At 45.6% G+C, this 26002-nt stretch overlaps 1 protein-coding gene and 1 non-coding gene across 3 annotated transcripts in view; both read left to right on the plus strand.

Annotated features, from left to right (window-relative positions):
- EVL (Enah/Vasp-like) overlaps positions 1-26002 on the plus strand; it is a 149169-nt gene that overhangs the window by 60234 nt on the left and 62933 nt on the right. Inside the window, exon 1 of one of the 2 annotated variants that reach the window (XM_070357962.1) lies at positions 25283-25428. The exons of the other annotated variant lie outside the window; for it this stretch is intronic. Coding sequence (XP_070214063.1) covers positions 25418-25428 — 11 coding nt within the window. The 5' untranslated portion in view covers positions 25283-25417. Of the gene's footprint in view, positions 1-25282; positions 25429-26002 lie in introns of those variants that run through there. 2 annotated transcript variants of the gene reach the window in all.
- Positions 1983-2144, plus strand: LOC138984511 (U1 spliceosomal RNA). The gene has a single exon (XR_011461800.1). It is a non-coding gene; the product is annotated as a U1 spliceosomal RNA (small nuclear RNA).

The following is a 26002-nucleotide window of genomic DNA, read 5'->3' on the forward strand; positions in this document are numbered from 1 at the left end:
TTGCAGAGAGTAGAACATTTCTAAGGCGGGAATCAATTACTTAAGCACTGACAGAGTGAATTGAATCAGAGGTTAGTGAATAGTGGTGCCGTGTCCTCTAGAGCAGCCCTGACCGACAGAAACAGAACCCAAGCTGCAAGTGGGAGCCATGTGCAGTGTTTTAAATACTTAATCGCCCTATTAAGTAAAAGGAACAGATAAAATTAATTTCAGCAATCTTATCTAAAGTACTGTATCTAAAATACTATAATTTCAACACGTAATCAACATACAAATTACTGATGAGCTATTATTAGATGACTTTTGGTCCTAAGTCTTTGAAGTCTGGTGTGTCTTTTACACTAGTATCACTCCTCAGACCTGCCCCATTTCTGCTGCTCCTGGTCACATGTGCCTCAAGGCATGGCTTTGGACCCTGCAGCTCCTGAGTCCCCCTGAACTGAGGAGGAACTCAGACCTCTGTTACATTATTGCATTTAGCAAATGGACTCGAAATTGCTGAGCCAAATAGAATCTCCAGATTTGTGCAGTTTCCTTGCTTTGTATTGGGTTTCACTGCTTTTGGAGGTTTCCAAACGCTCTGTGAATTACTCCTGGTTTCTCTGTTCCTGACGAGAGCACCGTGGAGACTCTGCCCCCTTTAACCCCCATGTGTGTGGGCAGTGGTCCCTGAGCAGGAACACCCCATGACAGGGCTTCAGCAGCAGCCCCTAGCTCGAGGCAGCCCCTGTGCTTTCTGTTGGGGCAGTGGGAATGCTCCTTCTGGTGACTTGGAGCCCTTTTGAAAAACTAATGGAAATTATTAACAGGGTCGCTGAGAAAGTCCAACGTGCTTAAACCACAACGTGGTGTGCAGTTTCAGGGGAATATGGATCCAGGAGCCAGGCTGCACACCTCCAGCGTCGAGCGAGGCATGTGGCGCGCCCCCATTTGTGAGGGAGGGGAGGGTTGGGGAGCTCACAGCACACTGGACCGTGCACAGGGCAGGCAGAGAAGAGACGCAGAGCTGGCACCTGCAGCCCCCAGACAGAGCTTGCTAATTTAAAGTCTTTTAATTCTTCATGACTCGCGAGTTTTCTTAAACACAGAGGTTTTGCTTAAACACACACACGCAGCAGCAACCCCTCTATCCGGAATCCCATGTTAGAACTGTCCAAAGACTTCCCTAGGGCTCCAGTGGTAAGACTCCGTGCTGTCAATGCAGGGGGTCTGGGTTCAATCCCTAGTCTGGGAACTAGGTCACAGATGCCCAGGAGGAAGATTGAAGATCCTGTGTGCCTCAAATAAATATTTAAAAAAAAAAGAGGATGCACTTTCTATTTAAAAAGAAAGAAAGAAAAAGCTGTTGAGAAAGCTTCATACAAAGCCATAGGAAAATAAACACGGGCTGAGCACTCCCAGGCTGCCGGGAAGATAAAGTCAAACCTGGTGACTCCCCTCGCGGAGCCCACAGTGGCAGACCCAGAAACAGACCTTGTCGTGGGATCCGAGCTGCAGACCTGGGGTGGGGGGCCTGACGTGCACGTGCTGCTGGGCGTATGCTGAAAAGGCTCCGGCAGAGACAGGGCCTGACAGTGGTCCTCCCACGTGCTGGGGGCGTGGGGTGGGGACAGGGATGGACCAACAGGGGACGAGACCGGCCGGGGCACGTGCCAGGAATAAGCTCCCCAGTGCTGAGGCTTGGGAGGGCTTTATACCGCTTCCCGCAGGAGAGCCCTCCTCTTCAGAGGGCTTTATGTGAGGACCTGATGTCATCAGATTTGCGTTTTACCCGGTTATCCTTGGAACTATGAGAGGTGGGTTTGAAGGCGCTATATCTGGAGACAGGGAAGCCTCTTAGGAAGCCAAGTTAGTCCAGGTGAGAACTCCCGGGGTTTGATCTGGGCTATCAGTTCTTGGCAAATAATTCGATGAGGAATTGGAAAGGATTTCTAGGTTGCCTGCCAAATAAGTTATAGGAGCCTTTATTAAAGTAGAAACACTTACTTACCTGGCAGGGGAGATTCCATGATCACGAAGGTGGTTTTCCCAGGGCGAGGCTTTCCATTGCACTCTGGATGTGCTGACCCCTGCGATTTCCCCAAATGTGGGAGACATGACAGCATAATTTGTGGTCGTGGGGACTGCATTCGTGCTTTCCCCTAAGGGGGAATAAAAAGCAGAAACTGTTCAAAGAAAATCTGGGCACAGAGACGATGACAGAGGAGCTCGTTCCAGCCGGTGTGTTGATACCACCCCATCCGAGGGTGGTGAGCCTCCTGCATGGGGTTGATGAAGTTAGAGCCGCCTGTGAAAGGGCTGTGGGAAAGTGGGGGACCACTGAGGGGCAGGAGCCAGACGAGGAAGCTTTGAGGGGATCTCTTCTTGTCAGGACACTGAGGCAGAGAGGGGACTCGCTTGTCCGAGGCCAATGGGGGACGGATGGGAGACTCAGGACCAGCTGCCCAAGTCACGTGCCTCCTGGGCTCTTTCTTCTGTGCCCCAAGGGCAGTGTCTCTTGAGTTTAGGATTTTATGGAGGCTGCTAGCACGTGAGATTAGCATGGCATCCTTCTTGTTTACAGGGCAGGGAGCATCTAGGAAAAGTTCTGGGTGACAGTTCTTATCCCAAAGGCCAGGCTAGGAAAGGTTTCTTTATATACATGTATGAAACAGCCCATTGCTTTTGTCCTTGCTTTGCAGGATACCTGTGGCTTCTAGGTCTGCTGTCGCCTCATCAGTCCCAGGCAGCATCAGAATCAGTCACCTTATTAGATCATCTTACAGGTGATGAAATAGGCCAGGGGTAGAGAGGTGAAGGCAATGGCAACCCACTCCAGTACTCTTGCCTGGAAAATCCCATGGACGGAGGAGCCTGGTAGGCTGCGGTCCATAGGGTCACGAAGAGTCGGACACGACTGAGCAACTTCACTTTCACTTTTCATTTTTATGCATTGGAGAAGGAAGTGGAAACCCACTCCAGTGTTCTTGCCTGGAGAATCCCAGGAACGGCGGAGCCTGGTGGGCTGCCGTCTACGGGGTCGCAAAGAGTCGGACACGACTGAAGCGACTTAGCAGCAGCAGCAGCAGAGAGGTGAAGAGATTTGCCTGGGGTCCCTCTGCTGCTCAAGGACAGAGCTCACGCTGGTCTGCGTCTTGTGGTCCCAGGGTCAGGCCATTTCACGGTCACAGACTGTACTTCTTCATCCAGTAGTCTTCCATTTAAACAACTGCCCGTGTCTGGTCCTGCACTGGGGCCTGGGGCTGCAGAGATGACCAAAGCAGCGTCCCACCCAGTGACTCAGTTAGGGGGTGGTTTCCCAGAGGACACAGCGCTGCAGTAGACACAGCTGGATGGAGCGAGGTGGTGTCTGCCCTGTCTTTTCCCTTGCGGGTTCACAGGTAGGTCTGTTTGTTGTCAATCAGTTTGGGCAGGACCTTGAGTAATCATTTCCTGGCTATGAACTCAAAGTTGAAAAAGAGGCTGGTATTGGTGGGAAATCGAGATTATTAAAATTTTAGAGCTCAAAGGCTTTGTGAAGAGTTGATGATCTCCTGGGGATGTGGAGTTGATGATCCCCTGAAGGCCTGCCGGCTAGAGCAGCTAGATCTAGTCACTGTCGCATATATGACTTCAAGGCAGCGACTTCGAAGACACTCCACTGAAGTGTCAGGTGGTAGCAGCGTGTGCAAACACAGATACATTAGTTCACAGATGGCAGGCCAAGATGATAGTGAAAGGTTGTTGTTGAATCACACGAATACACCGGGATTCTTGGCCCCCGGAGGAGAAGAATTCAATCCGGGGCCAGAGACGAGGCTTGATCACTCAGAGCTTTTGTGTAATAAAGTTTTATTAAAGTATAAAGGAGATAGAGAAGGCTTCTGACATAGGCATCAGAAGGGGGCAGAAAGAGTACCCGCCTGCTAGTCTTCAGCTGGATGTTACATAGTCACTAGCAGTCTGTTAATGAAAGAAAGGAATGTCTTAAAATTCAGAATGGCACCAGGCCCCTCACCCATAAGATGCATTTTGGGATAGTCTTGGCGCCAAATGGTTTATCCTGGGCCATAAAATGATTAACTTGAATCTTGAAGAAGAACAGATCACCATACAAATAGTTTCATTTACATGGATTAGGGGAACAATATCCATACTGGTTTGTCAAGTAGGTTCTGGGCCAAAAGGCGGAACCGACTTGGAGACAGAGTTTGGGGTAAAGGCATAGTACATTAGCATAGCTTAAGACGAACATTTCCATAAGAAAAAGGCATTGGTTATCTCTAGGCTCAAGAATAGCTAACTTCAGGCGAAACCAGGTGTCATTATGGCAACACAGTATTTTAAGAGAAACCTCCCTTTAAATTTGTATAGAGAAGGAAAAAATATTGCTAGTTTGTTTCCTCCTGCCGCTTAAGAGAGAGAAAAATGTCTGACACTTGCAGGCTATTTCCTCCATTTGGAGACCCCTGGCCTTCCTGCCTGTTACCCTGTCAATAGGGGTTTTTTTGGTTTTGTTTTTTAAATTTTTAAATCATGAACTCTGTTATTAGCTGGATCTAGACTGATGAAGTGCAATTCAGTGGAAGTTGAAGAGTCCCCCAAACTAGGAAGTGCCCACCCAGCGTTGTATGGAATGTGATTCCACCACTCTGCCAGAAAGATCACACTGTAATGTAAAGTAGCAAACATGATGTTGTGGTGTGACTTTGATTTGGCTTGGTGATGGGGAAAAGGTAATTCTTGCAAATGTTGCTACTTCATCGTAATTACTTGCGGTGGAACTTTGTCTCGAATTTTTCCCATTGCACTGAATGAGCTGCATTCCTTAGTTGAGAGCTACTGCTGGAGACCCCTGTGAACAAATAAACTGGCACCCGGATAAATGGCCTTCCCTGTATTTCTAGAGCTCCACACCCCTCTGACAAGCTTCTCTGACAGTGACATGTCCTGTTTTTCAGGAGTTTTTCCCCATTCATTGTTTTATTTAATCTTCACAAGCAGAGTGGAAACAAGCTGACTCAGACCAGACTCAACATGGTGTGAGCCTCAGTGCCGAGTGTGCTCAGGGGACCTGCTCATCCCACCCCTCATTTTAAAGCTTAGATGACAGTCCTGGAAGGTGACGCGTTTCCCTGAGACCTGGAGCCCGGCAGCTGTAGCCTGTGTGTCCCCCGTCCACCACACCTGCCCCGTGCGTCCCTGAAGCCCGGTGAGGGCATCAGTCACAGGAGAAACGTTAGTGGGAGCTAAGCCGTCAGCAGCAGAACTGCCTGAAACAGCAGCCAGGCTTTTTGAACAAAGATATTTTTTAAGAAGACAGTTTTTTTTTTTTTTTTTGAAAAAGTAGCTCATTAACAAAGTAATTCTATCTCCTGTCAGCAGAGGCTAAGGAGCTCAGCTATAGCAGCTGCCTCCCTAGTAACAGTTTTCATTGGCTGCCCTCAGAAGCAGCATCATTGGCTTCTGTGGAATAGAGAATTTAAAAATAGACTGGACTTGGTTTGCAGAGCAGGGAGGGCTCCTCAAGGTGAGCTGGCGGTTCTCTCACTGTGAGGACAGGCAGCGATGCGCAGAGAGGCGGGGGCGCCCTGCAGTTAGGCAACCGGCCTCCAATCAGGGCCTCCGCCTCCACCACCGGGGGCCTGCGTGCTTGCCCTCACAGCGCAGCCCTTTCAGAGGGACCTCCCCCCTCTCCGCGCCCCCTTTGTGGGCTGCATCAGGCTGGGGTGAGGTGCCTGTCAGCTGCCCGAGAGGGTGCTGACCGAGGCCTGCCCTGCTCTGCAAGCTCGGGAACGCTGGGTAAAGCGTTTCATCCTTCTGAGCTTCAGAAAATATGTTTTTATCTTGGCCTCTTCCACCACCGACCTACCGCACTGATGAGACTGTTGTGATGACTGAGAGTGTGAAACCAGCCTCTTTAAATGCAGATCGCTGTAGAAATGTTAAAGGCTGTTCTAGCTAGGAGTCAGAAATAGACCTCCACTGCCTGCCTCCTCCTCTGCTTTTCTCTTTCCCCTAGTCTCTCTCCTCCCCCTCTCCCTGTTGGTGCTGCTCTGACTCCAGGTCTCCAGCATCAGCCAAGCTCCTGCCCCGGCCCCTGTCCTTCAGGCTCGTTTCCTCTGCTGCCCAGGTGTAGAGCGGTGCAGGCTGTATGACCTGGGACACCTGTCTGAGGTGCCAGGAGACCTGCGTTCAGGTTCCAGCCTTTCCACTAACTCGCTGTGGCTTTTTAAATAAGCTGCTGCTTCTCTGTGGGCCTGTCTCCTTTTCAGCAGGCCTGCTCCACATTGGCACAGTTGACATTTGGGCCCAGGTGATCCTTTGTTGTGGGGGCTGCCCTGTGTATTGCAGGCTGTTTACAGCGTGGTCGGTCTCACCTGCTGCATACCAGTAACCTCCCTGGTCGGGAGCCTCTGCTTTATAGTGTTGTTGTTCAGTTGCTAAGTCCTGTCCAACTCTCTGACAACCAGGCTCCTCTGTCCATAGCATTTTCCAGGCAAGAATACTGGAGTGCGTTACCATTTACTTCTCTAGGGGATCTTCCTGACCCAGGGATTGAACCCATGTCTCCTCCATTGGCAGGCGGATTCTTTACCGCTGAGCCACCAGGGAAGCCTCACTGATTTTTAAGAGTAAGGGTAATCATAAAACCAGGACCCACTTTGCAGATTCTCTTGAGCATCATATGAAATAGAGTGAGATATTTTCTAAACTCTAGCACGGTCTTCTGCTGCCTTAATCCCCTGTTCAGGCTGAACGTGCACAGTCGCTGCTCCTAACTGCCCTGCCTGGGAGCAGCGCTCTCCTGCGCACTCAGGTCACCCCGTGCTCTCCCAGCAGTGTCCTTGCAGCCAGCAGCATGTTGTGTTTGACCGTCCTGAGTGCAGGCGTGTGTTTCATTTCACATCACCTGCCTGGTGTTCCGCACAGTGCATGCCCTGTCACAGGCGCCCACGTGTGCTTGTTACGTGAATACATCTCTCCCCTGGGGACAGTGCTTTTTCACTCTTCCCCACCCATCATCTGCTTTGATCCTCGCCAGAACTCTCTCAGCCAGAACGGGCTGGGGTTGCTTCTCTCTCCTCCTGTGGCTGAGCACACGTGAGGAAGGAGGAGATGGGACAGCCAGCCTGGGTCCTCGGTGACTTCCTCCTGCACCGCGCCCCTGCCTGGGGAGCTTGGGGAGGGGACTGGCACTAAGTTCCAGTGTTACTATGTGTCTGCTTTGTTCTGTCCCCAGTATGTTAATTAAGACTAAATCACTCCGTGATTTTTGTTCTCCCTGTGAGTCTGTGTTTATGGTTAACCAGCAGAATGCATCATGGAGTGAATCGATGAATTCCTGGAATGCTGTGAGGCCACTGTGAGCCCTGATGATGATAAGCAGTCTTGACAACTTTTTCCTCCAGCCATTATCCTGAATCCCATGAAAGCCAAGTTGACTTCCAGCCTAATTAGAGCAGTAGGTCACCCAGAAGCAGCTCAGAGCAGAACTAAAATCTTGAGAAGAGACCTGTCTAATGTGATGCAATATTTTCCCTCCATCTTGTCATTGAAAACAAAAATGTTGAAATTTCAGGTGTAGGATTCCATTCTCTTTAAAGGCTTCTGAGACAGTGAGCCTGCAAGACTGAAAATGCAAAGGGTCAGAAGAACCCAGGAGACACTGTACAGAAAGGAGGCACTGGGTGATTTGTTGTTGCTCTTCAATCACAGTCGTGCCTGGCTCTTTGCTGCCCTGTGGACCGCAGCAAGCCTGTCCTTCATCGTTTCCCGGGATTTGCTCAGACTCATGCCCTTTGAGTCCGTGATGCCATCCAGACAGCTCATCCTCTTCTCCTCCTGCCCTCTAATCTTTCCCAGCGAGTCTTCAGCGAACACAGTGTTGACTAAAAATTTTGACAAACAGTAAAAAGAAGTCCTGGACTAAGCATCAGGAGGCTTGGTTTCCAAATTCAGTTTTGCAACCACTGTTTTGAGACCGTGGGCAGATCTCTTTCACGTGACCTGAGCCTCTTCATGAGGCCATTAAACCCAAAGACAGAAACAAGTCATCTGTTCAAAACAGTCCGTTGGGCCAGCTTTGGCAGTCACACAGAATCAAACTCAAACAAATCATTCCATCCAGCCTCCTATAAAACAGATGGCCCTTATACTTAAAACTGACCGGATGGCCTGTGTCAAACCCAAACAGTTTTCCCACTCTAAAGCAGGAAGCATAGCTTGTCCATCTCCGACTCCAGCATCGAGCACATTCCCTGCTTGCAGCCACTGGCCCTGATTACCTCCCTCGGGATCCCATCAAAGCAGCGTTCTGCCTCTCCAGTGAGCTCCATTTCATAGGCCCAGAGCGCGTGCTCTCGCTTCCCTTCGTCTCTCAGCCAGGCCTTATGTGTTCTAATGGCGGCTTGCCTCACTGGCTTAGTCACCCTCCCAGAATGTTTCCAGGGGCCAGTACCTCTCATATTGTGATACCAAAACCTGATCACATCATTCCTTCTGTGCTCCAGCCTGACAGGGCCTGGTTACATACCTCACGGCCTGTATCACTAAATAACTGAGTCAAATACCCATTCAGTGCTCCTGATTCAAATTCTGTGTTCCAATAATGAGATGTGTGTACGATACCAGTAAGGTACCTCGTGATTTTTCAAGACGACTTAGGGAGATGTTAGACAACTGATGTTTGGCAAAGGTGCAAAGGCAGTTCAATGAACAAACCAATGTCTTTTCAGCAGATGTTCAAGTTGGAACAATTAGATGTGAATATGCCCCCAAAAATGAACTTTGACCTAACTCCTACACATTGGACAAAAGTTACCTCCAAATGGATGCTAAATCCAAGTGTAAAATACGAAACTATAAAAATTCTGGGAGAAAACCGGAGACAACCTTCATGACCTAGGGTCAGGCAAAGGGTTTGACCCAAAGCAACCATCCATAAAAGAAAAAAGATGAATTGGACTTGGTCAAATTAAAATAATTTTGGTTTCCTCAAAATTAAAAACTGTTAACTCTGTGAAAAGACACTGTGGGGAGCAATGAAAAGGCACAAGACAGCCTTGGGAAAATGATCGCACACCCCAAGGCCTCGTCTGCAGAACGTGTGGAGAAACTCTCAAAGCTTAGCAGTGATGGAACAGCCTGGGTTTAAAAAGCAGGCAAAATACTGAATAGACATTTCACCAGAGAGGATGTACAGAAGGCAGACAAGCACATGGAGAGACACAGCATCCTCAGTCATCAGAGAAACGCAAGTTACAATTCCAGCGAAGTATGGCAACACGTTTACTGAAACGGCTGAAATAAAGAAAACCCTGACGGTGCCAAGTGCGGGCTCGGGTACGGCTCTCTGGCGTTGCTGGTGGGAATAGAAATGGAACAGCTACTCTGGAAGACAGTGCCATTGGCGGCAGCTTATGAAGTTAAGCATATAGAGACTGCATTAGTATAACATTCTATGAAAGGAAACGGTGGCGATGGAGAACAGGTCAGTGGGAGAAAGTGGCAGGGGGAGGTGTGAGCCCAAAGGGGTAGTGGAGGGAGTTTTGGGGGTACAGGAGCTCAGTCTGGTTGTGGTGATGGTTACTCATATCCAGACAGGCATTAAACTCATTCCAAATGAAGTAAAAATCAAAACCAAAGCAAAACAGAAGTTCTGAGGAACAAACAAAAAGCACCAGTAGTTGGAATGATGAAAAATGGTTCCTCAGTGTCCTGCCCCTTTGGAGTTATAGTTATGATTAATAGTTAACTAGCTAATGTGTCCTGTTATCTTCAAATGCTTATTAAAGCCGTTGCACGTCACTGAAAGGAGGCAGAAGGCTTGGAAACATTCAGATACTCAACTTACAGCTTGAGAAGTTAATTGTTCTTGGGCCAAGTTCCTAGACTTCCCTTAAAGCCTGAGCACAGTTCAAGTTCATGGGCATTGCCTTGAAGTCACAGAGCACGTACACTGCAACAGCTAGATTCCGGGAAGGCCTTTTTAGTCAGAAATCCCGTTTCCTTCTATTTTCACTTCGTTCTCTAGAAGGCTGACATCACTTGAGAGTTGTCACCCTCCTTGAGGTCCTTTCTACTGGGATTATTTCTGATGTGAGCCAGAATGGTGAGGTGATTTTCCTCAACAGCCTCCAAGTCCCACCAATTCATAACCAACCCATTTGGAAGCATTGCAGTTGCTATATTGGGGGTGTTTTTTAAATCATAACTTTATTCAGACATAATTTACATACCATTAAATTCATCCAGTTAAAGTGTAGTGTTCAGTACACTTTAATATATTCTGTTTTGCCTCTGTTACCACAGTGAATTTTGGACCATTTTTGTCACCGAAGGGGGAATTCTGTACCGCTTAGCCGTCCTTTCCCATTTCCCCCCAGTCCCTTCCCCCAGCAACCACCAAGCTACTTCTGTCTCTGTGGATCTGCCTACACTGGGCATTTCAGTAAATGGAATCTTGTAGCGTGTGGTTCTTTTGACGGGCTTCTCTCTCCTGGCCTGACATTTTCAGGGTGCCCGCAGGTTGTCCCTGCGTCACTCTTGCAGATGATGAATTACACAAGTCCATCCAAGAAGCAGCGCTTCCTCTAGTGCCTCCCCCCAAGGGGACAGAGGTGTAGTGGAGGCATCACTGTGATAAGTGAGATTTGTGAGGTGATGGAATTCCAGTTGAGCTATTTCCAGTCCTAAAAGATGATGCTGTGAAAGTGCTGCACTCAATATGTCAGCAAATTTGGAAAACTCAGCAGCGGTCACAGGACTGGAAAAGGTCAATTTTCATTCCAATCCCAAAGAAAGGCAATGCCAAAGAATGCTCAAACTACCGCACAATTGCACTCATCTCACACGCTAGTAAAATCATGCTCAAAATTCTCCAAACAAGGCTTCAATAGTACGTGAACCGTGAACTTCCAGATGTTCAAGCTGGTTTTAGAAAAGGCAGAGGAACCAGAGATCAAATTGCCAACATCTTCTGGATCATGGAAAAAGCAAGAGAGTTCCAGAAAAACATTTATTTCTGCTTTATTGACTATGCCAAAGCCTTTGACTGTGTGGATCACAATACACTGTGGAAAATTCTGAAAGAAACGGGAATACCAGACCACCTGACCTGCCTCTTGAGAAACCTGTATGCAGGTCAGGAAGCAACAGTTAGAACTGGACATGGAACAACAGACTGGTTCCAAACAGGAAAAGGAGTACATCAAGGCTGTATATTGTCACCCTGCTTATTTAGCTTATACGCAGAGTACATCATGAGAAATGCTGGGCTGGAAGAAGCACAAGCTGGAATCAAGATTTCCGGGAGAAATATCAATAACCTCAGATACGCAGATGACACCACCCTTATGGCAGAAAGTGAAGAAGAATGAAAAAGCCTCTTGATGAAAGTGAAAAAGTTGGCTTAAAGCTCAACATTCAGAAAACTAAGATCATGGCATCTGGTCCCATCACTTCATAACAAATAGATGGGGAAACAGTGGAAACAGTGACTGACTTTATTTTTTTGGGCTCCAAAATATTAAAAAACAGAGACATTACTTTGCCAACAAAGGTCCGTCTAGTCAAGGCTATGGTTTTTCCAGTAGTCATGTATAGATGTGAGAGTTGGACTATAAAGAAAGCTGAGTGCAGAAGAATTGATGCTTTTGAACTGTGGTGTTGGAGAAGATTCTTGAGAGTCCCTTGGATTGCAAGGGGATCCAACCAGTCCATCCTAAAGGAAATCAGTCCTGAATATTCATTGGAAGGACTGATGAAGCTGAAACACCAATCCTTTGGCCACCTGATGTGAAGAACTGACTCATTGGAAAAGACCCTGATGCTGGACAAGATTGAGGGCAGGAGGAGAAGGGGACAACAGAGGATGAGATGGTTGGATGGTATCACTGACTCAGTGGACATGAGTTTGAGTAGGCTCTGGAAGTTGGTGATGGACAGGGAGGCCTGGCATGCTGTGGTCCGTGGGATCGCAAAGAGTTGGACACGACTGAGCAACTGAACTGAACTGACTCCATACAGACATTCTGGGGAGAGTGGACCAGAGGAGAGGAGAGGGGCAGGGCCTTAATTTATCTTCGGTGTCTTTCTATGGTTTTGAGTTTTCTAACTTGAAATAAATAGAACTTTAAAGCAAGGAATATCTGAGTGGAGAACTAATGCCTCCTACTTTTTTTTACTTTGTTTTAAGAGAGATCTAGTAAATCACATATTTCTAAAATTTCCCTGGGATGGTTTATTTAATTATTTCTCCCCATTATTTTTTCATTACATGGTTGAAACTACATACGTTTGTGCTCATGATTATTTTTTCATGTTTAATATTTTTCTGGATCCCTCATCGTGTTTTTTCTCCTTAAGTTGTTGTTTGATATTAAAAATGCTGTCAAGTGTTCTTTTTATTTTTATTTGCCTTATAGCTTTCCATTTATTTTCAGTCTTGAAGTATCCTTTTGTTTTAACTGGCTTATGTTGACTGGATAACTCTGGTTCCTTTTTTTTTTTTTGTCCATTCCAATGTGTTGTATTCCGTGTCTGTTGACCAGTGATTCCAACCCCTTTACAGTAGGTCATGACTGTTAGGGCAGCCGCTTTCAGAGTGGGGCACGGTCATTCCTGGGGTGGGGGGTGTCGGGCCTCCCCAGGGCTGCACCGGCAGAGGCAGCCTGAAGGGGATCAGTTTCCGGAGCTCCCAGTTCCGTGTGTCTGGGGTGTGCTGACTTCCCTTCCTCACGTGACCCCTCTCGGTTCCACTTTTCTCACTGCATGGAGAGAGGCAGGCATCTCGCTTGCCCTTCCCAAATCTTATGAAGATCGGTTGCTGCAGGATACAGTAACCTTCGGTGGACCAAACAGAGGAGTAGTTTGAGAATGCGTTGTTCCTGAAGGAGCCTCCTTCGAGCCAAGTAAAGACAGCATCTGTAGGAAATAGCGAAGGGGACAGCTCTTGTTTCATCCAGGCTGCCAGTTTTGTGCAGAGTGCTGGGCCTCTACCTGTCTAGTTGTCTATTCTAAAAATAAGAATTCTCTCGCTGTGGTGTGGATAAGCATGTTAGAGTTGGAAAATTAGTCAAGTTTTTTCTGAGTAGAAAGTGAAACTGATGTGGCTGGACAGTTTGATAGAGCAGACAGGCTCTGCCAGTGAAATTTTAGGGCAGACCTTTTTCATAAACTGAAAGAACTTAAATTGCATTTATAAATACTAAGCATATTTAATGCACGCATACCATGTATGATGTTTCTAAGTATTAAATCCTTTGCAATCATCTGAACTTCCTGTCGTGGTCCCAGTGCGGGTTGGAAGAGAATTTCCAGATGTGAGACAGAATGAGAGGGAAATAAAGTTTATTAGAGTGGGAGACGCTGTTAGAACAGCGGGCCAGCTCAAGGGAGAACCGACGTTGAACAGGGGTCCTTAGTCCACTTTTATAGCCAGGGTACAAGGAGTGGGATAGGGGTCTTGCTGGTTGTTTGCTGGTTGAATGAGGCATGTATACTGGGTAGGGGAAGAGTAGGGCAGATGCCTTCTCCCTCTGGGGCGGGAGGGGAAACGGGTTATACTGTTCCATTAACAGTTACAGCATGGGGGCGGGAGGGGTGATAAGGGTCTGGTCTCTCTGTCCCTATGTTCCCGCACCCTCCTTGGTTTTATCTGCTCTTTCGTCCCTGGCTCACCATGTTTCCCATAAAAAATTATAGATGTCGCCTTAAAAATATGCAACAGGGTATATAATTTTTCTAAATATTTCTAGAGGGTACATAAGCAGAAAAACTGGGGGACTAGAATAATACACATATTTCTTCTTAGTCTGTATTTTCTATTTGTAACACTGTCTTTTCCTTGTTTTTTTTTTTTCCTCCCACCTCCACCCCCATTCTAATATACATACTGAATTTTCTTAAATTGAGTTGAAAACTATAGATTTTCTTTCTATTCTCCTGGTTGCTACTCCTGGCTTACTGTGACCCGTGCTTACTCTTCTTTTTCATTATGATTCTTTGAAGTCTGGTCAGGGTCTGTGGCTTCCCTGGGTCTTCAGTGTTCTCTGACCTTTCTCTTCCTTGTAGAGTAACCCGCTCCCACACACACAAGGAATTTTTGTTCAGAATTATAAATATACTCCCTTAAAAAATGGTTTCTGATTATCATTGCTTACTCAAACATCATTAAACCTCCGGCTGAAAGAAACTGTATCAGATTTTTGCCCCCCCACCCATTTTTCTAACCACTTTTAAACAACCATTTTAATCATTTTGCAGTTTGCAGTTCAGTGATATTTTTTACAACACTGTGCAGCCATCATTACTCTGTAGTTTCGAAACCTTTGTATATCACTTCAAAAGGAAGCGCCATACTCATTAAGTCATCTCTTCCCATACCTCCCTCCATCCCCCATATTCATTATATTTTTAATGGTTTTTTTTTTTAATGTTTTGCCATCTTGGGGGCTCTTGCTGGTTGAGGAGAGACTGCCCTTCCCAGGGCTGACTAATTCCTGTAGACAGTAAATTTGTTAGTGCGTTCACTTTTCGTATACACACCAGCCAGTCTGCAGTCCATACTCTCAACCTCCTCTGTCTGACTCACATACCAAGCCAGTGTTTCTTCCTGCCCTAAATCTTCTCCGGGCCCCACAGTCTGCTGGAATCATTCAAACCAGCCAATCCTAGTCTGTTTACCCTGCTCTGCTTTCCCCACGGAAATTCCGAGAAAGGCTGCAGCCCCTGGCCTTCCGCTCGCTCCTTCCTGCCTGCAGACCAGCTCTGGAGCCTCTGCAGTACCAGACCTTTTGTTTCAGGGGGAACTGTGAGTAACTTAAGCTTTTCTTTCGATGGCAGTGTTGTCACTCAGTCACCTTTATAGATTAAGATCCAGACACAAATTACCACCACTGTGACGGTGGAAATCTGTGTCCTGTCTCTCTGTGAATTCTCCATTTCGTGTATAAATGGAATCACACAGAGTGTGGCCTTCATATCTGGCTTCCTTCACTTAGCACAGTGATCTCAAGGCTCACCCAGGCTGCAGCATGTGTCGGTACCTACCTCCTTTTTATGGCTGAACAGTGTTAAATTATATGCTCCCTCTTTTTGTAACTAGTTATTTCTTCCTTCATAAATGTTCTTTTGTGCTTGAATACAGTAAAAGTTCTTCAGAGTAAGATCTGTACCTAGTAAACTAAGATCTTATATACCTGAAAATGCCTTTCCCCCTCATATTTAAATAGTTTAGTTTGGTATGAAATGCAGGTATTGAAGGTTTTCCCTCTAGAATTCTGAAGATAACATTCTATTGTCTTATTGCAGCTAGGATGTAGAAATCTGGCCTGACTTTCATTTTTCTATTGGTGATCTGATTTTACACTTGGAAAACTTTTTAGAATTTTCTCTTTGTCTGATGTTTGTAAATATTATAATCTGGGTACATGGACATGCACACTTACGTGTTTTATTTATCAATTCTGTTTGTCACCCTGTGAGCCTTTTCAGTCTAAGCTATTAGGTCTTTCTTTCTTGGATTCTGAAAAATCCTGTCATTGTTTCTCCAGATGTTTCATCTCTTTTTCTTTCCTTCTCACAGGAATTGGCATTTTTCTCCTTTCCTTGTTTTTCCTTCCTGATGTGTCTTGTGTTGGGTGTGAGTCGCTCAGTTGTGTCTGCCTCTTGCGACCCCCTGCACTGTAGCCCGCCAGGCTGTTCTGTCCATGGGATTCTCCAGGCGAGAATCCTGGAGCGGGCCGCCATTTGCTTCTCTAGAGGTCTTCCCAGCCCGGGGCTCCCACCCTGCAGGCGGATTCTTTACCATCTAAGTCGCCAGGGGAGCCTGGGTCAGTTGTGTGACCTGATTTTGTGTTTTTCATCTCTTGTCAGTTCTTCCGCTGAGGCTGCCTATTGAGTTCTTTATTTCAGCAGTTATATTTTTACACTAAAAAATTGCTTGGTTCTTCTTTCTCATAGCTTATTCCCACCTTATAATTGTATCTTCCCTTATATCTCCAATGATTTTTACTATGCTTGTTAAATTTTCAAAGTGTTTCCCATGGTGTAGTTTGTCCCTAAGAAAAGCTTCTACGTGCTTCATTTACTGTCACACTACTCTACTACAACACTGCTTCACTTCTTAAATTTTTATTTATTAAGTATAGATGATTTACAATGCCATGTTAGTTTCTGGTATAAAGCAAAGTGATTCAGTTCTATATATATACATATATAAATATGTGTGTGTGTGTGTGGTTTTTTTTTTTTTTTCAGATTCTTTTCCATTATAATTTATTACAAGGTACAGAGTATATAGTTCCCTGTGCTATATAGGCCCTTACTGTTTATCTGTTTTATGCACTCTAGTATGTATCTGTTAATCCCAGACTCCTAATGTACCCCCCCTTTCCCTGTTGGTAGCCGTAAGTTTATTTTCGATGTCTGTCAGTCTGTTTCCTAAATAAGTTCCTTTGTGTCATGTTTTAGGTTCCACATGTAAGTGATTTCACACAATATTTGTCTTTCTCTGTCTGACTTACTTCACATAGTATGATAATCTCTAGGTCCGTCCATGTTGCTGCAAATGACATTAATTCATTCTTTTTTATGACCAAGTAGTATTCCGTTGTATAAATGGGCCACATCTTCTTTATCTGTTCATCTGTTGATGAACACTTAGGTTGCTTCCGTGTCTTGCCTACTGTAAATGGTGGTGCTATGAACATTGAGGTGCATGTGTTTTTTCAAATTAGAGTTTTGTCCAGGTACATGCCCAGGAGTGGGATTGCTGGATCACATGTCATATGGTAACTCTAATTTTCTAAGGAAGCTCCATGCTGTCCTCCATGGTGGCTGCACCAGTTTGAATTTCCATCAGGTGTAGGAGGTTCCCTTTATTCCACACCCTGTCCAACATTTGTTATTTGTAGACCACCATGGCTTCACTTCTGACACCAGATGTGTGAGGTTTTCACACGTGAAGCATTTCCGCGACACTAATTGGGTGTCCTACAATTATCCGGAGATAGCGTCAGATCCCGTAGGTTAAGGGCTGTCACCCACCCAACCCACCCCCACCTCCGCTTCAGATATCAATCACAAATCCAGGTTATTACCTGGGCTTCCCACCAACTGGCTATTAACGGGAGGCTCCCATACCTGCTTTGTGGGGTTCAATTTATTTGCTGGAAGAGCTTGTAGAACTCAGGAAACCAGTTTATTACAAAGGAGATGAAAGGATACAGGTGAAGTCAGATGTAAAGATCTAAAAGGCAGAGTCCAGAGTGGTCCTGAACACAGGGGCTTCTGTCCTCGTGTTGAGGTTGTCCTGCCCTACCAGCTCTGGATGCGTTCTCTTCACCAACCTGGAAGCTCTCCAGACCCTGCCCTTTGGGGATTTTATGGAGGCTCCGTTAAATAGGCATGATTGAGTACATCCGTAGCCAGTGATTACTGAACTCAACCTTCTTGGAAGCAGAGGCTGTGGATTGTAAGTTTCAACCTAAGAGGGTTCCCTTAGGGGCTTTCCAGAAGTCACTTCATTAACATAAACCAGGGGTGGTTGAAAGGTACTTGTTATCCATAACAAAAGACACGGTTCACTTTTATCACACAAAGCTCTTTCAGGAAGAGAAGACTAAGAGACCAAGTATTATAACAAGGAATGCTTCCGTTGCTGTTAAACTTTGGAAACTCCATGAGTTTGGAGACCTCAGAGCCAGAGACGGGGACAAAGAGGAAATATGTATTTTTTAATGTATGTCACAGTTTTCGTCGTTTAAATGAAGCCTTTCTTTTACATCTTTGTTTTGTAGTGCTTACACTTCTTAGAGATACTACAGTTCTCCCTGTGAGTTCATTGTTTTCTCAGAACGTTCAGTTGCCCCGCTAGTCCTGTGTGGATTTGTGCTGCAGATGAGTTTGGCCAGGAGCTTAGTAGAGATAAGCTCCCCTGGTGGCTCAGAAAGTAAAGAATCTGCTGCAATGCAGAGACCCAAGTTTGATCCCTAGGTCAGGAAGACCCTCTGTAGAAAGGAATGGCAACCCACTCCAATATTCTTGCCTGGAGACTTCCATGGACAGAGGTACAGTCTGTGGGGTCGCAAAGAGTCAAAACACAACTGAGCGACTACTGCTTTCACTTCGACGAGATGGAAGTTCCTTGGGCAGACCACCATAGTAATATAGACAAAGCCCATCTCTTCCCTTTCCAAATGCTTAGGTTTGAAAAGCAAGACCGTATCTGTATCCTCTCTGTACCACCAATAATTCGTATCTTTTTAATCCCAGTCTCTGCAGCAGGACAGTTCTGAATACCCACTGTGTACCAAGAATTACGCTGGGCACAGGTGGTTATAAAGGATGAATAAAACATGGTAGCTCCTACCTAAAGGAAATCATCTATGACAACTAAACTGATAATGTTGTTAAGTGCTGAAGAAACACAGCAGCAGGAATGGCTTTCTCTGGGGGCGTGGGGGGCACTAAGTGCCTCCTTGAAGAGGCAGTATGTAAATTGGGTCTTAGAGGACAGAAGTCTGGCTGCAGTTGGTCATGAACCTTGCTAATTGCTCTCGACACTTGAACAGTAATTCAGTGAGACAGTTATAAAATTCTGTTTAAGGAAGCACCCTATAATGTATTACTGCGAATTGAGTTCAGCATCTAGTAACGCTGTTCAGGGGTATAGTCGGTGCAGGGTAGGTGTTGAGTTCATGAATAAATATATGAATAAAGAAATGAAGGAGAAGGGCGCCAGTGATGGTCACTAATTCTGTGTAGTCATTTCTCTGTCCTCTTTTTCTCTACTCCTAGGACACAAGGACCTTCTACTCAGAACACTCTGCTTTCTTTTTAGCACAAATTCTCATGAAAAGCCAGTATTATATAAGCATAATTTTTTTTCCTGTATTTCTTAAACAAAGACATTTTTAGGCTCAAATATCCCACGAAGACTAAGTAAAAGAGAGATTAGTCTGTTTAGAGAAAAGGAAACTTAAAATCAACAGATGACTTAAGCCAAACAGCGACTAGATCTTAACTACATTTCATAAGTAAGCTGCTGCTGCTAAGTCACATCAGTCGTGTCCGACTCTGTGTGACCCCATAGATGGCAGCCCACCAGGCTTCCCTGTCCCTGGGATTCTCCAGGCAAGAACACTGGAGTGGGTTGCCATGTCCTTCTCCAATGCATGAAAGTGAAAAGTGAAAGTGAAGTCGCTCAGTCGTGTCCAACTCTTTGCAACCCCATGGACTGTAGCCTACCAGGCTCCTCCATCCATGGGATTCTCCAGGCAAAAGCACTGGAGTTGGGTGCCATTGCCTTCTCCGCCTAAGTAAGCTATCTTTTAGTATAGCTCCCTAATTTATTTTCAACCATTCTGCTTCCTTTTGGGATCTACACACATGGAAAATACCTCTTTTGATTCAGGTCAGTATAGTTGTCATTTATTGAGCATGATCAAGAGCCAAATGCCTTAGCATTTAATATCCTATGTGAGATTTGGTGCCCCTCAGCTTCATTTCTTTATTCATATATTTATTCATGCAGTCAGCATCTACCCTGTACCTAGTATATTCAGAACAGCGTTACTAGGTGCTGAACTCAATTTGTAGTAACACATTATAAGGTGCTACCTTAAACAGGACATTTTTTAACTGTCTCACTAAATTGCTCTTCAAGTGTCAACAGGCACTATCCTATTTTTCCAACATTTTCTATTTCCCTGACACAGTTGACTTAGAAACTGGTGCTGCACCTGCAACCCATAGCTATTAATATAACCAGTCATTTCACTGAACATGAGGCAGCTAGGTCAGACGTGGAGGAAGTGAATGCCCAAAGACATATAGCATGCCAGTAATGAAGCATGGGCTAGACTCCATATCTCAAAATGCTCTGGCCATAGATCTTTCCACATTTCTTGCTCCATCTCAGAATTCTTCCACTCAAGTGCTGTATTAAAGTCAGATAGTAGAGGGTTTTTTTTTTTAATGCCCCCCAAAATTTACTCTTACTCCTTGGAGGGAAAGTTATGACCAACCTAGATAGCATATTGAAAAGCAGAGACATTACTTTGCCAATAAAGGTCTGTCTAGTCAAGGCTATGGTTTTTCCAGTGGTCATGTATGGATGTGAGAGTTGGACTGTGAAGAAGGCTGAGTGCTGAAGAATTGATGCTTTTGAACTGTGGTGTTGGAGAAGACTCTTGAGAGTCCCTTGGACTGCAAGGACATCCAACCGGTCCATTCTGAAGGAGATCAGCCCTGGGATTTCTTTGGAAGGAATGATGCTAAAACTGAAACTCCAGTACTTTGGCCACCTCATGCAAAGAGCTGACTCATTGGAAAAGACTCTGATGCTGGGAGGGATTGGGGGCAGGAGGAGAAGGGAACGAACGACAGAGGATGAGATGGCTGGATGGCATCACTGACTCGATGGACGTGAGTCTCAGTGAACTCCGGGAGTTGGTGATGGACAGGGAGGCCTGGCGTGCTGCAATTCATGGGGTCGCAAAGAATCGGACACGACTGAGCGACTGAACTGAACGGAACTGAAAATTCACTCTTAGCTGTTACCTATTTATTGAAGCCAAAAGAAGAATAGAAACGTGTTTGGAGAACAGACAAAATGAAGGATGAAAGTAAAAGGCACATTCCTACAATAATGATATTTAAACTCAGACTTTAGGAAATGCTCAGGAAATGAAAAATAATGCCCTTTGATACTTTAATAATCACAATGAACTTCTGCTTCTGGCTGTGACAGAGTAATTGTTACAGACTTGTCATCTTAACAGACACAACTATGAAACTGAACAAAACATTCAAGATTCCTGAATATAGAAGGATATTGAAACTCATACGAAATATTAAATTCTTAACAGTTTTCAGGCACTGAACAGGCAGCACAGTTCTGTGAGTGGAGAAGCCCCGGTGATAAGCCCCACCATTGGTCTAGCTTTCTACCTGGAGTTTCCTTCTGGTCCTGGCACAGAATGGTGGAACCCAAGCTAAAAGTTGGTCTTAGTGAGCTCAGCAGTCAGATATTGGAATGCCAAGCTTCTGAAACAACTGGACATTGCAAGGGCAAGGAAATACAGAAGCAGAAGCCAGGTTGAGTTTTGTGTAGGGATTCACTTCGGGTTGTTGGCTGAGGGCTGCTATGAATGAGTAGAGTGAGACTCTCTATGACACCCAGGGCAGATAGCCTTCTGCAGGGTTGAGAGCTGACTGATGCCCAAGGTCAGGCAGTGCTGGGAGATGCTGGAGATGCCTGTCAACCCAAATGAAGAGACCTCACTGAGCACCTAGGCATTCAGGTGAGACCTCAGAACAGCTGCGCTTTAGGAATAAGGACTATGTATGCCCTTGAGAAAGGGACATACCCTAGGACTAAATTCAAAATGGAACTGGAACTTGAGAAAGAATTAATCCAAGCTTGATAGCACTAAAAAGATGTGCCAATAATTTACCTAACAGCCGGGACAAACTCAATACCTTTAAAGGAAGACACCATAATCCAGACTCTGAGTGTATCATAACAATGTCAGATGTATAAATTCATGGATATACAGTCAGAAGATACGACCTATACTTAAGGGGAAAAATCAGTCGACAGGTGGCTCTGAAGTTGGAACTAGCAGACAAGTACTTCAAAGTTGCTGGTATAAAAATGTTCAAAGACTTAAAGGGAACAATGGATAAAAAGAGCAAACGGAGACAGAGAAGTGGAAATTATTAAAAATTTGCCAAATGGAAATTATAGTCCTAGAAATAAAGTTTTAAAATACACTGGATGAGGGAATTCCCTGGTGGTCCATTTGTTAGGACTTCATGCTCCCACAGCAGGGGGCATGGATTCAGTCCCTAGTTAAGGGACCGAGACTCTGCAAGCTGCATGGCCCAGCCAGAAAATTCACTGGATTAGATTACAGGTGGATCAGAGACGGCACCAGGAAGTGTTGGTGGACTTGGAAACTAACCAATGCTGCTGTGTCGCTTCAGTTGTGTCCAACTCTGTGCGACCCCATAGACGGCAGCCCACCAGGCCTCCCGTCCCTGGGATTCTCCAGGCAAGAACACTGGAGTGGGTTGCCATTTCCTTCTCCAATGCATGAAAGTGAAAAGTGAAAGTGAAGTCGCTCAGTCGTGTCCAACTCTAGCCATCCCATGGACTGCAGCCTACCAGGCTCCTCCGTCCATGGGATTTTCTAGGCAAAAGTACTGGAGTGGGGTGCCAGCGCCTTCTCCGAAACTAACCAATAGGAATCATCTAATCTGAAAAATAGGAAAATAGTACTGAAAAAAATTAACAGCCTTGGTGACTTGTGAGATAATAACAAGAGGTCTACATACGTATAATCAGAATTCTGGAGGGAAAAGGGAATGGTAAGACAGGAAAAAATTGTTTAAAGAAATAATTATAAAAAATGTCCCATGTTTGGTGAAAAGCCTGAACTTAAACATCCAAGAATTCCAGTAAACCCCTAGCAGGATAAATATAAAGAGAACCACACCTAAGGCCATCATCGTCACAACTGCGGGAAACCAAAGAAAAAGAGAAAATATTAAAAGTGGCCAGAAGAAAGATTACATAGAGAGGATGATGATGTGAATGATGGCTGACTTCTGTCAGACGCTGTGGATGCCAGCAGATAGTAGAACAACAGTTTTAAGGTGCTGATAGAAAAAAAAAATCTCAACATTCTCTATTCAGGAAAAAAAAGCCTTTGAGTATGTTAAGCAAAACAAAGATATTCCAATAAAAGAAGAGTAAGAGATTTTATTGCCAGCATCCCTGATGTACAAGAAATGCTAATGGCAGTTCCTCAGTCTGAAGGAAAATGATACCAGGCAACTCTGGTGTTTAGGAAGGGATGAAAAATGCTATAAAGGATAAATATATGTGGGTAACTATAAAAGGCTTTTTCGTAATTAAAAAGTAGACATGCACATATGACATTATACTGAGATGGTTGGATGGCATCACCGACTCAATGGACATGGGTTTGGGTGGACTCCAGGAGTTGGTGATGGACAGGGAGGCCTGGCGTGCTGCAGTTCATGGGGTCACAAAGAGCCAGACACAACTGAGTGACTGAACTATACCATTAAAGATGGGAGTGGATTTATGCACTCGTAAAGTTCTTATATTTTACATTAGTGTAATATTAATTCTAAGTATACTGTGTAAAGTTAAGAATGTGTATTTAAATCCCTAGAAAGACCTCTAAAAAATAATGTAAAGAAGAATAGCTAAAAAATCAACAGTATAGAAAAGTTAAAATGGAGTTTTAAAGAGTATTTAGTTTACCCAAAAGAGTGCAGGAAAGGAGTAACAGGGAAACCAAAGACAAATGAGATAAACAGAAAAAATAGCAAAATGATAGGCTTCCACCCAAACATATCAATAAATGTAAATGGACTAAATACTCCAATTAAAAGGTAGAGATGGATATGCTCATTAGCTTGATTGTGGTGATTATTTCATAATGTATGTGTCTAGCATTAGCCAAGGAATGCAGGTAGCCTCTGGAAGCTGTAAAAAGGCCAGGAAATTATTCTCCTTTTGAGCCTCCAGAAGAACCTGTTGAACTTTCTAACACCTTGGTCAAGCCCAGTGAGGCCATGAGATCAGTGTCAGATTGCTGGCCTACTATTATCTTATAAAACTAAGGTAATAAATGTGTGCTGTTACAAGGCATAAGTTTGTGGTAACTTGTTTTAGCAGCAGGAGAAAATCAATAAGGACAGAAAAAGATATACCAGGCAAACAGCATAAGGAAGTTTGAATGGTTGCTTTAATATCAGATACAGTAACCTTAAAGACAGTGTTAGCAGCAATAAAGAGGGGCATTTTATACTGATCAAAAGGGCCATTCATCCAGAAGATAGAATAGCCTTAAAAATATATGTGCCTAACAAGAGCTTCAAAATACATGGAGGAAAACAATTTGACAGAAATCGACAAACCCCCAATCATGGTTGAAGATTTTAACACTCTTGTGTCAGCAGTTGATAACAAAAGTTAGATAGAAATAAGTCAGCGGTGACAACAGGCCAGTAAGGACATAAGATCTGAACCAAACTATTAAGCACCTTGACTTACCGGACGCTTTTAGACCCCTGCGCCCAATGTCAGAACACACCTTCTTTTCTTGTGCATGTAGTACAGTCACCAAGACCAACTGCCTCCTGGGCTGTTGAACAAGTCTCCGTAAATTTAAAGGGATTAAAGTCATACAGGAAAAATGAAGAAAGAGTCCTGTGTATGTTCTTTGACCACAGTAGCATTAAATTAGAAATAAATAATAATAACAGAAGTAGGATAACGCCAAACATTTGGAAATTAAAGTATTTCTCAATAATCTGTAAATAAAAGAGTCACAGGGTAAAACAGAAAATATTTTGAACTAAGAGAAAAAAACCCACAGTATGTCAAAGTTTGTGGTTTGCAACCTAAAGCTGTTTTTAAAGGGAGATGCGTATCTTTGAAACCCTTTGAAACTGCATTTTCAACACTCGGCTCTCACTGAGTGTGCTTTCAGCTCTCCAGTTAGAAGCACCCTTTCTTTTGCGCTGTACTCGGAACAGCTGTTCTCTGCTCTGTCGGTAATAACATCTCAACGTGTCGATTTGCTGACCTGCCAGTCGCTGCCTTTCTAAACAGTAAAAGCCCTTCAAGGACAAGAGCTGCCGTTCTCGGCGGTGTTTTGTCTCCAGTTTCTGACACAGTGCATGACACTTGGGTTCTCAGTCAGTTCTGAATGAAAGCTCGGGAGTGGATCTTACCTTCCTGAGAACCCAGTGGAGATAGGCGGACTGAGGATGATTAACCCCATTTTACAGCAGAGGAAACAAGCCCAGGTTCCTTTAATGAGCCGGTGACAAGGCCACGCTTCCATCACCCCTCAGATATTTTCTTTTCAGGCCACCGATGACAGAAATGTCACCATTCATGAGAAGTGTCTCCCTAACAGAAGCACGGAGTTTATTCGATCGTAAGCCGTGAGGCCTTCCCCAGCTGTAATGCCATCATGGCGTGTGTGCACACTGGAGGATGGGCCAGGTGCCTTTCTGAAGGCATCTAGGGAGCCCTTGGCGCTGGGCCCCGAGTCACGACAGGTGGGGAGCCTGGGCCTTGGCCTTCTCCATGCCACGCCGTGCAGAAAGTGCCGGAGCGCGAGGCTGCAGCCTGGCGCGCGGTCCGCCCACACTGGGGGGCTCTGTGCTGCAAGCTCTGTCTCTGTTTTCTACCTAGGTTTCAGTTCTCAACTGGGGCTTGTTTCCCCTTTGTCTCTGGTTCAGCTTCCTTTTCCTGTTTGGTTTCAAGTAGAGTCTAAAACTCGAGTCACTGCCTTCCCAGAGTCTGTGCGCTCAGGTCAGCTGGCCTGGCGGGAACTTGGGACTCACCTCCTCGGGCTCCCTGTCCTGCAGACTTGCAGCCATGGCCTCTGTGTGAGTACGGGGACCGCAGGGGACAGAGGGACCTCGGAAGCAGACCTGCAGCCGCAGTGGTGAACAGCCTGAGGGACCGTGGAAGCCTCCCCAGGTCCCCGGCTGCACTGATAGGGAGACCGAGGCCAGAGGGCAGGAGGGCTCACAGCCACCAGACGGTTACGGTTTGATGGAGCCGCCCGCTGGTCTGTCCGCCGCACCAGCCTGTGTCTCTGGATGCCTGTTGTCGTTAGTGGCGCTGTGTATGTGAGAGTGTGTGTGTGTGTGTGTGTGGCAGAAGCACTTCCTCAGAAGTCAGATGCCTGGCGCTGTTGGTGGGGGCTCTGAGCTATCTTGGAGTCTGGGGTTTGGCTCAGAGGTGCTCTTCTCTCTAGAATGGCCTGAGAACGCTCCGGGGTCTTCTCTGAATCCTGGGCACAGAGGGAGGGACTGGGGTGCCTTTTGTACAGATAGAGACCGCATGGGCTGACACAGCGGAGCCCCGACCTTCTGCCTGAGACTCGGGGCTGAGTGTAGGCAGCGGATGGCTTGGGCTGCGGTGGTTTGGCACGTGTGTGGGCGCCAGCCAGTCCGT

The sequence above is a fragment of the Bos mutus genome, chromosome 21 (assembly GCF_027580195.1).
Source record: "Bos mutus isolate GX-2022 chromosome 21, NWIPB_WYAK_1.1, whole genome shotgun sequence".
NCBI lineage: Eukaryota > Metazoa > Chordata > Mammalia > Artiodactyla > Bovidae > Bos > Bos mutus.